Source organism: Lutzomyia longipalpis, chromosome 1 (assembly GCF_024334085.1).
Source record: "Lutzomyia longipalpis isolate SR_M1_2022 chromosome 1, ASM2433408v1".
Taxonomy (NCBI): domain Eukaryota; kingdom Metazoa; phylum Arthropoda; class Insecta; order Diptera; family Psychodidae; genus Lutzomyia; species Lutzomyia longipalpis.
Genome location: NC_074707.1, coordinates 1,565,426 through 1,581,521, shown reverse-complemented (window position 1 = coordinate 1,581,521; position 16,096 = coordinate 1,565,426). Strand labels below are relative to the sequence as shown.

The window sequence follows — 16,096 nt, the reverse complement described above, 5'->3', positions numbered from 1 at the left end:
CGGACCTACATTAACTCAATATTGATACTATCAGTATTGCGTCAACTACAGCTAAATCAATTATTGAACATGGATTGATAATTGATTGACCAATTATTGTTTTTTTTTAATTTATTACTTATCATCGACTCAATATTGAGCTCAATTATTGAGAAAATTTTTTTACTGGGATGAAATAATAAAATTTGAACTAAACGAACTTTTTTTTTGCATTTCGACAAAATTCGTGATATCCGTATTTTTTCCCAAATTTGTGGGTATAAAACGCATTTTTTGGGCTCCAGGGGCACTTACGGATGCTCTGGGAGCCTCGGGGAGCTCCTCCGTGTGGAATTTGGGGCCCGCGGAAATTTTGACGGTTGGGGATTTTACACGCACTTTTTTTTTCTGGAAATGCATTTTCGCGAACTTTTCAAACCAATGATGCCATTTGACGCGGCGTCGCTTCCTGATTGCAAAAACTTACTTCCGGCCGGAAAATTCGGCGGAAAACGCGAGAAAACTGTAAAAAACTGAAAGTGTGAGGGAGACGGATAGCAGGAAATGCATCCATCTCATTTTCTCTTGAGCAAATAGTACCAAAAATGGCGCTAAATTCAAAAAGTTGTCAAAAAAGCGTGATTTTTATATGGGGGCGCTATGAAGGGGGGCTCCGGGGGGAAAATGAATGTCTTTGGTGAAAACCGCCTGGGATCAGTAGACTCTGTACCAAATTTCATCGCGATCGGACCAACGGTGTAGAAATGCATAGTACAGACACGAAATTATAGAGAGACCTTTCTTTATTATATAGAAGATTAGCTCTCACTCTCTTTGTGGAAGGAATTCACTTCTTATCACAATCTGTGGAGACTTCCTTTTGCAAAAATGAAAAGTCTGAGATAATTCCCTCAGTTGTGTTTCATCATCTGCTGCGTCAAGATCTCAAGATGCTGCTGCTGCTGCTGCTGAGCCTCTTTCTCATTGTGGGCGCCAATGGAAGTGTTCTGGACAATCGTGTGGATGATTTGTGGAGTGATGAGTGTTCTCTGCCACCGGGATTGCGGAAGGAGATTCTCTCGTATCAGCCTGTTGTGGAGAAAATCATCCGGAAGGTTGTTGGTGGTGATTTCAAGGGAGAAACTTGGCGAAGTCTCGGTAAGTTTGTGGATAAATTCGGACCACGGATGGCGGGATCTCAGAGTCTCGAGGATGCCATTGATTACATGGTTGGAGAGTTGGCAAATGCAGGATTGCATGCCTACACCGAGGAGGCAAATGTGACAAACTGGAAGCGAGGATATGAGAGTGCAACCATGCTGAGTCCACGAAAAGCTGATCTCCCAATTCTCGGTCTTGGCAGCTCCGTGGGAACCATGAGGGGAGGAATAATGGGTGAAGTTGTGGCTGTTGAGTCATTCGATGAACTCGATGCTCTTCCAGATGAGGCTGTGAAGGGGAAGATTGTTGTCTATGCTCCCCCATGGGAATCCTACGGGAAGACAGTTCAGTACAGAAGCCACGGAGCTACGAGGGCAGCAAAGAAGGGCGCCTCAGCTGCTCTGGTGCGATCTGTAACACCCTTCTCCCTGTCTACCCTCCACACGGGCTATCAGGACTACGAGGATGGTGTCAGGAAGATCCCTGTTGCCTCTGTCACCGTTGAAGATGCCATGAGACTCCTGCGGATGTATCGTCGCAATGAAACCATTCGGATTCATCTGGAAATGAATGATGTGGACAAGGGTGTGGCAAAATCTCGCAACACAATCGGAGAGCTTCAGGGTAGGAAGGAGAATAGCTCAGTTGTTGTAGTTTCCGGACATCTGGATAGCTGGGATGTCGGTGTTGGCGCCATGGATGATGGTGGTGGTGCCTTCATAGCTTGGCATGCTGTTAAATTCCTCAAAGCACTGGGCTTGCAGCCTCGAAGGACAATCCGTGCAATTCTCTGGACTGGTGAGGAGCAGGGATACTGGGGGGCGAGATCCTACCAGGCAAATCACAGCCAAACTGAGAAGGATGAATTTAATTTCTTCATTGAATCCGACATTGGCACCTTCACGCCAACTGGGATGGATTTCAGTGGCACCAAGGAGGCTGAATGTATCTTCCGGGAGATTCTGCAACTCCTGGCACCCCTCAATGCCACACAATTCGCATCCCCCGTCGACGGGGGCCCAGATATTTCCGTGTGGACCGACAGGGGCTTCCCGGGAGCTTCTTTGCTGAATAAAAATGAAAAATACTTCTGGTTCCATCATTCCAATGCAGACACAATGCTGGTGGAAGATCCCGATGCTCTGGACAAGTGTACAGCCATCTTTGCAGCCATGAGCTATGTAATTGCTGATCTTAGTATTGAAATCCCTAAAAATATTAAATCTTAACTCAATATTTTTTTTTTAATTCTTTTTATTAAATAAAACGTTTAAAAAATCATTTAAAAAATTATTTTTATTTAATTTTCTTTGCTTTTCCTTTGAAATCCTTTTTCCGGACAAAATTTGCTATTCCTTTTAGCTTATTTTTCCGGATCTTCCGGCTCACAATTTGCTTCAGCTGCTGTCGTTTCTCCGGGAAGCTTTCCCCAGCTGAAGTTGCGAGAGATTGAAAGAAGCTACCACCCTCCTCGAGTCGTGCATCTCCGGATTGAATGAAGAAACTCTCCCGGAAGAGTCCTCTTTTATTTTTCTTTCCACCCGTTTTGCTTCCGGAAGTATCTTTTGGGATCTTTGCGGGAGTTTTCTTCTTCTTGGCACTCTTCTCATCATCTGATGAGTCGTACTTGAAGCGTTTCCCAGGCGGAAGATTACTGCTGGAAGCGGTGGTCTCATATAGATCCTCTTCATCCGCTTCCTCCACAGGCTCTGCATCCCTTCCCAGCATTTTCAGCAAACTAAATCCTTCGCCACCATTCTTCAGGGATTGCTCGATGCTTGTTGTGTTGACTTTGTAGAATTTCTCCGATGACACCTGAACAGGAGCTTCGGTTTTCTTCACATTCTTCCCCTTGTTGTGCTCCAAATCCTCCTCCTTCTTCACGTACTTCTCGTGATCCTTCTTCGTTGGATCATACCGCAGCATTGTCTGGAAGGTTTTCTTGGGTTTCTCCGCCAGAGGACGCCCCACAACTCCTTCCAGAATCTCCAATTGCTTCTTCTTCTCATCCTCAAATTCATCAACAACCTTTCCTGCAACTTCATCATCATCTTCACGGAAATCTTCACTGAGAGCAAATCTCTTATCATCCTGGAATTTCGATTGGAGTTTGAGGAGTTTCTGCCCTGATTCCCCCTGGAATTGCTGTCTAACGGAAAAATCCACTTCATCATCGTCATCGTCGTCATCCAGCAGCTTCATTGGCTTCTCACGCGTCTCAGTGTCGCCAAAAATGATCTTTTTCGCCTTCTCTGCACTCTGACCATTCGAAAGAGCTGACTTTATCGCAAATTTTTGCTCTCTATATGCATTTTTCTTCCTCTCCAGCGACTCCAGGCGCTTCTTCTCAGACATCAAGGCTTTTGGATCTTTCTCTGCTGACTTCTTCGTTGAATTCTCCCCCTCAGAGCGTACAAATCCCGGATCTCCGTATATTTTGAGCATCCCATTGACAATCTTTGCCCCTTGGCCGCGTTTCTTCACGAGGAAATTGTCTTCATCATCCGGGAGATTTTGCTGCTGCTTCATCTCATCGGCGAAGGCATTTTTCCGGACGATAAATTCCTCAGATTCCTCCTGCTTTTCAACTTTCTTCGGAAGCTTCTTCGCAAATTCTTCCTTGGCTGCTTCTTCACGTTCACGCTTCAACTTATCGAGGAAGCTCTCCTTGGCCACGGATACCGTGAGGTAGTGCCCATGGAAGGGCATTTCCTTGAATTCCCTGATACATTGCTGCACCAATGAGTCTTCAATCTCAATGGAAATGAAAGCAAATTTGCTGCTGAGATTGTTGGCTGTTTCCTTGACTTTGATATCCACAGAGGACACCACACCGTAGGCACTGAATTCATTCGCCAGCTGCTCCTCTGTGGCCTTTGGAGGTAAATTTCCCACAAAGAGTCTCGTCATTGTGGCTCCACGATCTTTATCTCTTATCCACCACAACACTTCATCGAGATCAAAACAATGAGGAATGCACGTGGAGGCGAATTCGCTCAGCTGTCAAACTCCGGCGAAGTGCGGCGAATGTTTGACACGTTGCAGAAAAAAGTGTAAACAACTTTGTGATTGGTTACAAAAATGCAAAATTGAGAAAAATTTAGTGAAAATTCCCTGCCGATGTAAAATGCCAAGAGAAGCAAAGGAGATTGTTGACAAGGGTTCAAATAATTGACAAACTTTCCACTGAGAGAGGTGTGGTTAATGCCGAAAGCTTTGGGAAAAGATTCGTTTCTTCCAATAAGTATTTTGACGCCCCCGGAAGGAGAAAAATATTCCTACAAAAAAAAAACTCGTTGATATCTTTTGTGGAGATTCTTGGGGGCGAACGGAGGGTAGCTGTGTAGGTCAAGTGACATGAATAGCATGGGATGGGCCATAATCTTCAAGATGGGTTGCATCTGTACGCGTGAAAGTATCGTCATTAATGGCACAAAGTACACAGTACTGGAACAAATAGCTCAGGGGTGAGTTTGAGCCCCAGAATTTCCCCCAAAGACATTCCTCATCCTCAATAAATCTCTTCCAGGGGTTTTAGCATCATTGACCTTGTGGAGAATTCCACGACAAAGACCAAGTATGCCCTGAAGCGCATGACCTGCCACGGGGTGGAAGATCAGCAAATAGCTCTTCGGGAAATTCAATTGAGCAGCTCATTGAAACACAAAAATATCATCAGTATCATCGATCATCAGATAAAAGGTAAAATTGATGACTTCCGCGCATGTTTTGACAAATTAAACATTTTTTTTGTCCAGGAAATGCTGATATTGTGATAAATGCAACAAGTGAGGTACTAATGGTGCTGCCCTACTACAAGAATGGATCCCTGCAGGATCACCTCAATCATCGAGCACGTTCGCGGGATTTTATGAATGAAACTCAAGCCTTGCACATTTTCCTCGGGATCTGTGAAGGTCTCAAGGCGATGCACGAAGCAAAACCCGATCCAATTGCCCACAGAGACCTCAAAACAGCCAATATTTGCCTTTCGGACACAATGGAGCCCGTTCTGGTGGATTTGGGCTCGGCAACGGAGGCCCGAGTGCAAATCTGTGGGCAACAGGATGCGCAGAAATTGCAAGATCTCGCCGAGGAGCGTTGCTCAATTGTCTATCGTGCCCCGGAACTCTTCACTGTGCAGAGTTACTGCATGATTGACGAGAGGACGGACATCTGGAGCTTAGGATGTGTCCTGTACAGTATTTGCTTCTTCAAGTGCCCCTATGATCCGGTGTACGAGAAGGGTGACAGTGTGGCCCTTGCCGTACTCAGTGGGAACATTGTTTTCCCCGAAGATTCCCCCTATTCGCCGGATATGCACGACCTCATAACTTTTATGCTCCGGCTCAACCCCATGGAGCGCCCCTTTATCTACAGTGTCATTGAACGCGCCAATGACATTATTGCAAAGTCAGAGAGTCGCCTGTGATCTCCCCCATCCGGCAGTTTTGTAGCAAAAGCATAAAGCTCACAAATAAAGTTAAATAAAAAACTTTTTACCATGTCTGAAAAAAGGATCGTTGAAATTTTGGCCAATATTATTCATAAGGCCCTCTTTTCCCCCTTGACTGGGGCCTATGAATAATATTGGCCAAATATTTCAATTCCTAAAATCATTTTTTCTTCATACTTTTGGAGGAACTTTTTGGTAAAAACTGATGAACCCCTTTTACGACCTTTGCATAATGCACGTTTCCGGTTTATCAGCTGAGCTTTTTTTCTTCCATTGAAGTCAGTGCACTTTGGCAGTGTTTCCGATTCAGACGGAGGAAGTGATGGTCTCTTCAAGTAAGTAAGAATAAATATTTTAAACTAATTCTGCGGGTCGGGAAACTGCGAAATACACTTCCATTTTGTATTTACAGGTGATGATGTGGTTCAGGAACCGTCGTGGGACGACTTATTAATCGTTTTGAAGCCAGTGGGACGGTGAATGATGCGCCAAGGAGTGGAATTGTGGAATGTGCTGAAGAAAGCGTTCACAACGGCCCAAACACTTCCATTCGGAAACGAGCTGCTCAATTGAGAACATCTAGAACAACCTTGCACAGGGCTCTTCGCTATTTCAAGATGTTCCCGTACAAGGTACAGCAAACTCATCCACTCCAAAAGATATTGACAACCAAACACAGACATTAACTTTTGGCCTCGATGGAGGAGGTGGAGAGGCTGCTCGAGGAGGAAGTTTTAATGCCAATCTACTTTGGGTTCCTTGGGTCGGTCATGCCAGAAGACCGATTCGACCTGAGGTGCATCATGGAGGATGACCTGATCAGGCTCTTCAACTACCAAGGGAAAAAAGGGAAACACAGCTTCTCGGATCTGCACCTCGATTTCCTGATGTCGAGCCTGTGGTTCGCATACGGCAATAGGGGAGAGGACTACCATCAGCACATGTGGCTGGAATTCGACAGAGTGAAATTGCGAGAGCGCTCCTCCCGTTATAACGTTAAACTCTTTTTAGCTGTGATTTTTTTTTATTCAGAGAATTATAAACAACTTCCTGAGCTTTTACTGCATAAGATCGCAAAGGTATCGATTCACATGGAAGCCCACCATCTCACCAATACGCTGAATAACACTCACTTGGAGCCCACAGACGAATCTCGCGGATCCCTCGAGGATATTCCTGTCGGTGGTGGTGCGCGTGAAGAAGCCCAATTCGACGAGAGTTGAAATCTGCGCTAGAAGATCACACGTTAGGCAGACTTTCTGCTCGATGATGGCATGAAAGATGGCCAGGAGACGATCCACGGAGAATGTTGCTGGACCCTGAAGGAGCATTGTCTTCTCCGCAACTTTCGCCTTTGCATTAACGCTCTTGAGGCGCTTCCGTTGCTTCCCGTGATTCTTCAGGAACAACCGCTTATCTTCCTTTGCTGGGTTATGACTCGCCAGGTAGCCGGCAATCAGGAGATACTTTGCATAGAAAGGAAGCTCCACAATCTGTATAAAGTCCTTCATCTCTCGATTCTACAACAAAACCCACAAAATTCCTTTGATAATCTCATCACATCCTACAAAATCCCTCAATCCTGCACCTACCTGGGAATTCTCAATGGAACTAGCATTGAGTCTCGTGTAGAGAGTCTCCAGGGCTGCTTTGAGGGTTCCTGAAACATTCCTCCAAAGCATATTTGCACTGCTACTCATGGAGGGATCACTGAACACAGGCTCACAGTATTTTTCGAAGCACTCATTAGCCACCATTCGCAGCTGAATGAGATTTCTGCACACACGGTAGAACATGTGCAGGAAGGTACTCAAGTAGTTTCGGAAGAAATCCAAATTAAACGAAGAAATAATTTCCAAGCGCTTCTGCAGCTCTTCCTCTGGGATTTGGGAATCTGCTGAGATTTTCTCCTTCAGAGCTTGCCCCATTCGGTTGGAATCCTTCAGGAGGATCATCTCAATTTGCTCCTTTGTGTACTGCGGCACTTTGATGTGATGCACACTGGGAAGGCCAGTTTTGGGATAGAATTTCTCAAATGGAATCTGCCCAATGAGGATGCAGCACACATTCATCCCAGACAGTTCCCTGAGGCGAAGGAATGTGGGAAGAATGTTTGCATCCATATCGCGAAGCTTCTCAGCATTCTTCAGGACAATAACCACGGTGTCTTGGGCAAATCCTTTCCGTAGTTCCGCCAGGAAACTCTTCATGGTATCGCATTTAGCCAGAGGAGCAAAGGAGTTCTCATACGTTGGCTCATGGTAGCTCAGGGAATCAATGATGTCTTCAAAGAGAACCTTTGATGAGTAGCATTCAAGGCAATCAACAACCGCATAGCGCAGGTGCTTCAGGTAACGCAGGAGGGCAGATGTAATGACGGTTTTCCCACAACAAGGAGGCCCAGAGATGTAAATCGCCTCAGGGAGAATTTCATCGCTGTATCCAATGAATTGATGCAGAGAATCCACCAGATCCTCTCTACAGGGATACTGACTGGCAATCCGCAGCAAGAGACGTCTGTATTGCATGAGTGAGTTCGGGAAATTTCACACAAAAAGCACGAGAAACAGTGAAAATCTTAATTTTCTTGGGAATATTATTGAGGTTATGATTTTTCCCGCTTATTTCGTGCACTTGAAAATATACGGCGAATTCTCGCGATAGTAGAGAATCTGGTGGTAAACACGCGAAACTTCACAAAAGTAGGGTTATGTTGACAAAACAAATCATTCCCGGAACATTCTCATTCAGATAAAAAGGATAAAAACCAGGAAAATCTTCCAGGAAAATGTCCACAAATGTGCAAATCCGCTTAGCGAGAGATCGCGTGGACAATGAATTGATGTCCAGTGATAAAACACCGCGTCTGTACACACCAGGAGAAGTGATAACAGCACAGCATGGATACATGAGGTTGGGATTGAATTAAATATACTTGTCTAGGAAACCCAGGAAGTGATTACTAATAGATTGGCTATTGCAGGGGTCATGGTACGTACATGGAGGGAGATGACATTAAAGCATCAGTGGCAGGTGTGATGGAGAAGGTTAATAAATTGATTTGCATAAAGCCCCTCAAGAGCCGGTATGTTGGAGAGATTGGGGATGTTGTTGTGGCCAGAGTGACGGAAGTGCAGCAGAAACGATGGAAGGTTGACACGAATGCCCGGCTGGATTCGGTGCTTCTCCTGTCATCAGTTAATCTCCCAGGAGGTAAGTTCTTAATCTCTTTGAATTCTCACAATTTTCTAATCTTGTCGAGAATCAGGAAGAATAACTTCCGGATCAAGACCCTTTATTGATTAATCTAAGGAGAAAAAAATTATAAAAAAAGAGGCAGGAAAACAGTAAAAAAAATAAATAAAATTTCAAGGTGAACTAAGACGTCGTGGAGTGGAAGATGAGCAAATGATGAGAAAGTATCTCAAGGAGGGGGATCTCATCTCAGCCGAAGTACAGAATATCTTTCAGGATGGCAGCCTCTCGCTGCATACGCGGAGTCTCAAATACGGGAAACTCTCTCAGGGAGTTTTAGTGAAAGTCTTCCCATCGCTGGTGAAACGCTGCAAGACTCACTTCCACAATCTCCCGTGCGGTGCAACTGTCATCCTCGGGAATAATGGCTTCATCTGGATCACCCCCACAGCATCGACAGAGGCCGAAGATGATGGGGGATTCAATCAGAATCTCCAGGAGTCCGTGTCAAGGAGCGACAGGGAAGTCATTGCACGTCTCCGGAATACAATTGGGGCTCTGGCAGCGTGCAAGCTCATGCTGTACGACACCAGCATCCAGTATGCCTACGAAGCCTCCCTCAAGTACGAAGTGCACGAACTCCTGAGTCAAGAGGCCATGTTCGATGTGGCCTTCCTCACGCAGCATCGCCTCAAACTCCACGAAGACTGACCCCATTCATGGTCAATTCACCGCATCGCCGGGCAATCGTGCGCACTGACACACACAAAGCATCAGCGCAACGTACAAAACACAATAAACTGTTCTTATCGTCTTTCTTTAACGCCTTTACAACCGCTTTAAGACACATTTTTTTTTATTTTGCCTTCCCCTCTCCACATCATAATTCCAGAACTGCCAGCGAGGTCAGATTAATTGTGTGGAGAAGACGCAACTCTGGGTTGATATTGATTTGTTTTTGACAGGGAGAGAGAGGGCACACACATAAAACAAAAAAAATCAGGAGAAGCTGATAAGGTGCACTCGAGTGCATATTTGAGGATTAGTTGGTTGTTGTGCTAAGTCAAGTGAGGAAGTCTCTTGTTGTTGCAAAATGGTTACAGTGGTGGATTCCTTTGCAAATCTCCTTGAAACAGCTCGGGATGTCTTCAAGAGGCAATTCAAGGGATCTCCTGACGTTGTTGCCTGTGCCCCAGGACGTGTGAATTTGATAGGAGAGCACATTGACTACAATGATGGATTTGTTCTTCCCATGGTAAGTTCTGTTGCTCATTCGATGATTTGTGAGAGATGGGAATTTACAATAAAAAAAATCTCTCCAAAATCCATAAAAAAAATCGCCACGTTTCTGAAATTATTCTTCAAAAAATGACGTTTTTGTGCGTAATCCGTCTGTGATCGAGTCTTCAGGATAAACGCTAAATGATAAGAGAGATAGAGACATGATGCCTAAATCTGACCCTCAGTTTATTTTTAAGGAAACATTTGACCTTGAAATTACCCTGAAAATTCTCCAATTTTCTTCTAAAATTACAATTATTTGGGATAATTCAAGATCGCTTTTAAATGATCCTCATTTTAGTTTATATTTTGAAGATTCTTTATAAAAATATTTAGTTAGTATACGCCGTGAAGCTAAAATAATTTTTTTTTTAAGGATTTTTCAAGGTCAAGGATTTTAAAATCTTTTTTTTGAGGATTTATTTCTCAACCAGGTGGGCCTGGGGTGCAGTGGATAGAGCGCTTGATTGCGCATCCAAAGGTCGCCGGTTCGAATACAGAACCCGGCAACGCGCCCCATCCGCCAACGTGCAATTAGATCACGTTGACCGGTTGGATCAGGAGATTGATACACTCCTATCCGTAAAATGGCCCACACGTGGTAGTATCTAGCAAGGCCGCCCACTACTTCTCCGCAAGGAGAACAACAACATCATATAGGGTGGCCGGCCCTGTTCCTATATGGGACGTAGCGCCAAAATATTTTTTTATTTTTTATATTTCTCAACCAATTTGGCGAAATAGGGCATTGATGGAAACTTCTAAACATATTTCCTATTTATTCAAATTAGAATAAATTATTGTTATTTAGGATTTAATCAGGATTTAAGAAAAGTCCATAAAATCAAAACCTTTAAGGCTAAGGACTTTTTTCAACCCAGCAGAACCTAAAAAAATACTCCAACGACCCCTAATGGCAATCTTACCCTTCCAATGGCGCCAATCAGAGAATTATTTAAAAATCAATCTCTCATACTTTTTTCTATGATTTTTTTTAATTAATCGGTATATTTTATGCTAAAAAATAGGAAATATTCAGTTCCTGGCATTATCAGCATCTAAAAATATTTTTCCTAGACACATTAATCAAAGAAAATCGCTTTAAATTGGTTTGTATTGATTATGAAATAGAGATTAAGAAAAAATTCTTTTCTCTTTTTTATTAATTTAATCTTATCACTTGGCCCGTAAGATCTCAACCACATCGTAATTATAACTTGTAATCTCAAGTCTCTCAAGTACATTCTCAAGCTTTTTTTTTCTTTAGAGATCCCGTCAAAAATGATAAGAATATGAGAGAAACAATCTTGGATTTTTTGTTTGTTAACCTCTGAGATGCGGAGCGGGGTCGTTGAACGACCCCAGCGCTATATTTCGTTTTATATCTCCATAAATATAAAAGATACCATTCCCATCTTTTGGAAATAAGTTCTTTGGTTATCTGAGGAGGTTGTGTAAAAATTTCAGCTCAATCCGACCACCACAAGAAAAGTTATTGAGGAAAATGTAGAAGAAGGGAATTCAAAAATTGGTGTAACGGCCATGCTGCGGAAAATTTTTTAGAATGAAGTTAGTCACATCATAAATCATATGGTTGAAGGGGGTTGAAGGGTTGTGTTTACTTTCTCACTTTACCATCTCAGTGTCAGAATTATCGCGAATAAGTAACATAAACAACATAAAACATAATTAGAAGCATATAAATGTGCAAAACAATAAAGAATATTTGAGAAATATTGCCATTTATCACGGTGCGGGAAGTGAGGGGAATGTGGGGAAGTAGTGAAAAAAAATAGCAGTTGCGGTCAACTTCGTGGCAAATTTCTCACGAAGAAAGTGTGAAAAATGAGTGAAAAATGTTTTTCCCTAATATCTTCTTTTGCGTGTTTCCGGGTGGCGAATTTGTGATGCAAGGGGTAAGAGGACTATATAAGGAATCTATAGGCACTAACCCGACAACTCCAGGTTGTATAGTTTGGGAGAAAATTGGCCTTCTTTTTGGGGTCGTTCAACGACCCCACCTTCGCATTCTAAGGGTGTGCCAAGGCCTCCGCATCTCAGAGGTTAAAATTGTCTTATTAAGTGATTAAAACAACTTCCTTTACTTTTGGCTTAGCTTTGGTTAAAACAAAAAAGTTTACGGTCGGATTTAGGTTGTGCTCCCCTAAAAATAAGCTCTTTCGGTTTTTTTTCTGCCACGAAGCTTTAAGTATTATATTTTTTATGCTTGAAAAGATTCTCATCGATCTTCTCGTTTTTATAATTTAATTATTTTATTTTATTTGCATAACCTTTAAAATACAAAGAGTTTTTTTTAATCATTGAGAATTAAAAAAAAACTTTTATTTCGATTCTAAATGAAATACCTAAAACTTAAAAAAAAATTGATGGAACTAAATTAAGAATTAAATGTCTTTTAGTTTACCTAAAATATTTTCTTATTGAAAACCCGCAAAATCATAAAACAAAGCTTTGAAAATTAATTTAAAAAGAAAAATCTTTTTCATGCGCTAAAAAATAAATAAAATTGTCAAGAAAATTAAAGAAATAATTTTAAGAAAAAACTAAAATATCTCATATTTATTCTACAACAATTTGTAGGCCCTTCCGATGGTTACCCTAATTGTGGGTTCCCGGAATGGAAGTGCTTCCCAGGTTAATCTTGTGACGCTGTGCGAGGGCGTGGATGAGCCACGTCGGTGCACATTTGATAGCCACAATGTGACCAAGGGAGCCCCTCAGTGGGCCAACTACGTCAAAGGAGTCTGCCATCATTTCCCACATCCCATTCCTGGCTTTAGTGCCGTGATTGTTTCCAATGTTCCCGTGGGCGGTGGTTTATCCAGCAGTGCTGCCCTGGAGGTGGCTACAGTCACCTTCTTGCAAGGTCTTACGGGTCACAAAATCCCCTCTGATGCAGCCAAGGCGCTCATTTGCCAGAAAGCTGAACATACATTTGCTGCAATGCCATGCGGTATCATGGACCAATTGATTTCCGTAATGGGTCAAGAGAATCATGCCCTCCTCATTGATTGCCAGTAAGTGTGAAGCTTGGGGTTGGGGAGAAGTTGGTATGGTGTGGTGGTGTTACGGATTGAATTGCAATTCCCATCGCTTATTTGCAGGAGTGTCACCGCCCAGCAGATTCCCCTGATGAGCGATGAGCTTGTTCTACTCATTTGTAATTCCAATGTGAAGCACGAATTGTCCTCGAGTGAGTACCCCACTCGGAGGAAGCAATGCACTGATGCACTATCCGCTATGGGATTCACCAGCTATCGTGATGCTAAAACGACAGACTGTCTCACTGGTGAGTACCCCTTGAGTGTCGTCCCTTCATTTTCATTCACAAACTGGATTAAAAAGAAAATTCTCTTGATTCTCTGCTGTTGTGAAGTGTTGAATTGTTGCTGTGGTGATTTCTTTGCAGCTGTTAAGGATCCTGTTCAGCTGAAGAGGGCTCGGCATGTGATTACGGAGATTAAGAGGACACAGGAGGCGTCAGAAGCTCTCTCGAGACGGGATTTTGTCACAATGGGACGCCTCATGGTGGAATCCCATCAATCCCTTCGTTGGGATTTTGAGGTGTCGTGTCGTGAATTGGATCTGCTCGTGGACACGGCTGTGGCATGTGAGGGGGTTTTGGGGTCTCGTATGACAGGCGGTGGATTTGGTGGGTGCACCGTAACTCTCGTGAAAAAATCCCACGTACAGGAAGTGATTGATCGCATTGCTGTGGCGTATTGCACATTGGGTGGTACACCAACCTTCTACCTTGCCACCCCAAGTGCTGGCGCCCGTCTCATTTCACCGTGATTCCAAAAAATCCATTTCTCCGATTGAATTACATTCCATTTCCTGGCGGAGGAAGGGTGTGGGAGCATGCGGAGGAGCTTAAGGGAGGTCTCTTTTGAGAGCTGCTGGTGAAATTACATATTTTTATTTTTCTTGGGGTTTTTCCGGTTTTTCTTAAGCTTGGTTTTCAATTGTTAGTTACATTTAAAGATTTATTAATTAAATAGTAAGAAATTACTTTCCGCCATCTTAGGTGCGACGCCATCTTGTGATTTTCCTCAAAATGTAGATTTTTCTCAGGATCTACTGGATGGATTTTGATGGGGTAAAAAGCAAATGAAAGAGGAAGTATCACCGAACAATGTACCGGAACGATTTTTTGAATTTCCATTCAGAAGCTATGAAAAGTGCATAAGAATATTTTTCTACTTTTCTCAGCTAAAAAGTCGAAATTCCAAAATCTGTTCTGGTACATTATTTGTTGATGCTTCCTCTTTCATTTGCTTTTTACCCCATCAAAATCCATCCAGTAGATCCTGAGAAAAACCTTTGTGTTTTGAGAAAAATCTCAAGATGGCGTCGCACCTAAGATGGCTGAAAGTGATTTTCTTACATTTCAGTAATTAGGCTGCAAATGTAACCAACATCGGAAAACCAAGTTTAAGAAAAACCCCAAGAAAAAAAAGCATTAAAAATGTGTAAATTCTAACAGTTTTCCCAAGAGACCCCCCTTAAACGTAAAGGAGAGAAAAATAAAAAAGAAAAGTGTAAAGAATCGTAAATCAATTTCACATTAAATTCAGTTGGAATTTAAATTTTTGGTGCGTGTCAGTCGTTTGGATGTAATTTGAGAAATTGATTCAAGTGCACCGGCTTGTCTGCACAGAGTGAATGGGAGTAAGATTAATCGAATCGTATTCAATTTCCTCCAACCCTTTTACTCTCCTCATTGCACGCGCAAACACCACCGGAGAAGGAGAAAAACTTTCATATATAAGGAGGAAGTCTTATAACTATTTATGAGCAACGGAAACAAGCGTGAAGGCAATGAAATTCAATGAGACTCGCGCTTCTCTTGGAGGCGAATGCACACAGAGAAGGAAATTCCTTGATTTGCCAGAAGAAGAAAAAGTAAGAAAAAAGAAGAATTTTCCAACTAAAACTCCACAGGGAAGATTATTTCTTCGCTGCTGATACTTTTGCAACTCATCTGTCCCCATGGGAAATGTTGAGTGCACAGTCTTGCAGAATTGCTAATGTGACGAAATCATAAAGTTAGTCTTTTGAAAAATTTTTATCTCTTCAATTTTCACTCGTGGTCCGCATTTCCCTGATTGTTAACGCTGAATTGCACCATCATGGAATGAAGGAGATGCAATTTCCGATAATTTCTCTTCCTGGAAGTATATTTCTGTAAAGGGCAAATCATAATAAATTAAATTAATACATTTCTCAATTTTCAAGGAATCATTTTATTTTCCATTCGATTCTATTTTTAAAATCTCCATTTGACCATTAAATTTATTAGCAAAGAAAAAAACTTTATAAATACAGATCAATGCCAAAAATATTGGAATTGGCGAGGAACAAATTAATTTCTGTTTTTGAAAAATACGGGATAAATGTATTTTTCATGAGGTTTAAAAAATATTCTGTAAGAGCCAAACAGACTAACCATTTCCAACTAGAAAGCTAAAAAAACCGGATCAGATTTACTCTAAAATACAAACAATTACGTCACAGCCGTATTTTTGTCTCTTTAACATTTGGAGGACAAAATTGGTACTTGCTGCCAATTTAATTTTTTTCAACCGCCTTTACATCTATTCTAGAAAATCAGAAAAAAAAAGTTTTCTTTATGATTGAATTTTAAGGTTAAAGTTGGCCTTGTGGCTTGAAAAGGCTGGGGCCGTAAAGCTTTAAAATAAAAAAAAATAAAAAAAGGTTAAAGTTTGAGGTTAGAAATTCGTGTGTTTTGAGTGTTAAACGTGTGAAACATGCACGCTAATGTTTCAGCGGTGAGTTTTAACAGGATCTTAAAATAAAAGGTTTTTCCTACACATAATTTGGATGTAGATTCATAAGAAAATCATTTCCGGATGGAAAACTATCCATTGTGCTTGTGATCGAAAATTTTCCAATTTTCAAAAGAAATATTTTTTCAAAAATGTTTCAAAACTACAAAGTTTAAGTTAAAATTCATCGACGCAACTTTGGCGTACATGTTTC

General features: G+C 42.1%; 6 protein-coding genes across 6 annotated transcripts; 4 read left to right on the top strand and 2 right to left on the bottom strand.

Annotated features, from left to right (window-relative positions):
• Positions 1-804: 804 nt before the first annotated feature.
• On the top strand, positions 805-2,430 carry LOC129786465 (carboxypeptidase Q-like). The gene has a single exon (XM_055821532.1). It carries the CDS (start codon positions 930-932, stop codon positions 2,367-2,369), a length of 1,440 nt encoding a protein of 479 aa, XP_055677507.1. The 5' UTR covers positions 805-929; the 3' UTR covers positions 2,370-2,430.
• LOC129786454 (probable RNA-binding protein CG14230) lies at positions 2,418-4,157 on the bottom strand. Its single transcript, XM_055821499.1, has one exon. It carries the CDS (start codon positions 4,048-4,050, stop codon positions 2,437-2,439), a length of 1,614 nt encoding a protein of 537 aa, XP_055677474.1. The 5' UTR covers positions 4,051-4,157; the 3' UTR covers positions 2,418-2,436.
• A 10-nt stretch (positions 4,158-4,167) lies between these two features.
• Positions 4,168-5,657, top strand: LOC129786497 (serine/threonine-protein kinase 16). The gene is made up of 3 exons (XM_055821580.1): positions 4,168-4,607; positions 4,670-4,842; positions 4,899-5,657. Exons 1-3 carry the CDS (start codon positions 4,498-4,500, stop codon positions 5,570-5,572), a joined length of 957 nt encoding a protein of 318 aa, XP_055677555.1. The 5' UTR covers positions 4,168-4,497; the 3' UTR covers positions 5,573-5,657.
• Positions 5,658-5,882: 225 nt separating this feature from the next.
• Positions 5,883-9,636, top strand: LOC129786504 (exosome complex component RRP4). Its single transcript, XM_055821586.1, has 4 exons — positions 5,883-5,931; positions 6,009-8,509; positions 8,580-8,809; positions 8,970-9,636. Exons 2-4 carry the CDS (start codon positions 8,385-8,387, stop codon positions 9,500-9,502), a joined length of 888 nt encoding a protein of 295 aa, XP_055677561.1. The 5' UTR covers positions 5,883-5,931; positions 6,009-8,384; the 3' UTR covers positions 9,503-9,636.
• Positions 6,655-8,124, bottom strand: LOC129786812 (origin recognition complex subunit 5). The gene is made up of 2 exons (XM_055822054.1): positions 7,189-8,124; positions 6,655-7,116 (listed from the first exon to the last, which is right to left on the bottom strand). The coding sequence occupies exons 1-2, from the start codon at positions 8,122-8,124 to the stop codon at positions 6,655-6,657; spliced, it is 1,398 nt and encodes a 465-aa protein (XP_055678029.1).
• Positions 9,637-9,756: 120 nt separating the features above from the next.
• On the top strand, positions 9,757-15,314 carry LOC129786482 (galactokinase-like). Its single transcript, XM_055821558.1, has 4 exons — positions 9,757-10,046; positions 12,674-13,110; positions 13,198-13,382; positions 13,503-15,314. Exons 1-4 carry the CDS (start codon positions 9,885-9,887, stop codon positions 13,886-13,888), a joined length of 1,170 nt encoding a protein of 389 aa, XP_055677533.1. The 5' UTR covers positions 9,757-9,884; the 3' UTR covers positions 13,889-15,314.
• Positions 15,315-16,096: the final 782 nt, after the last annotated feature.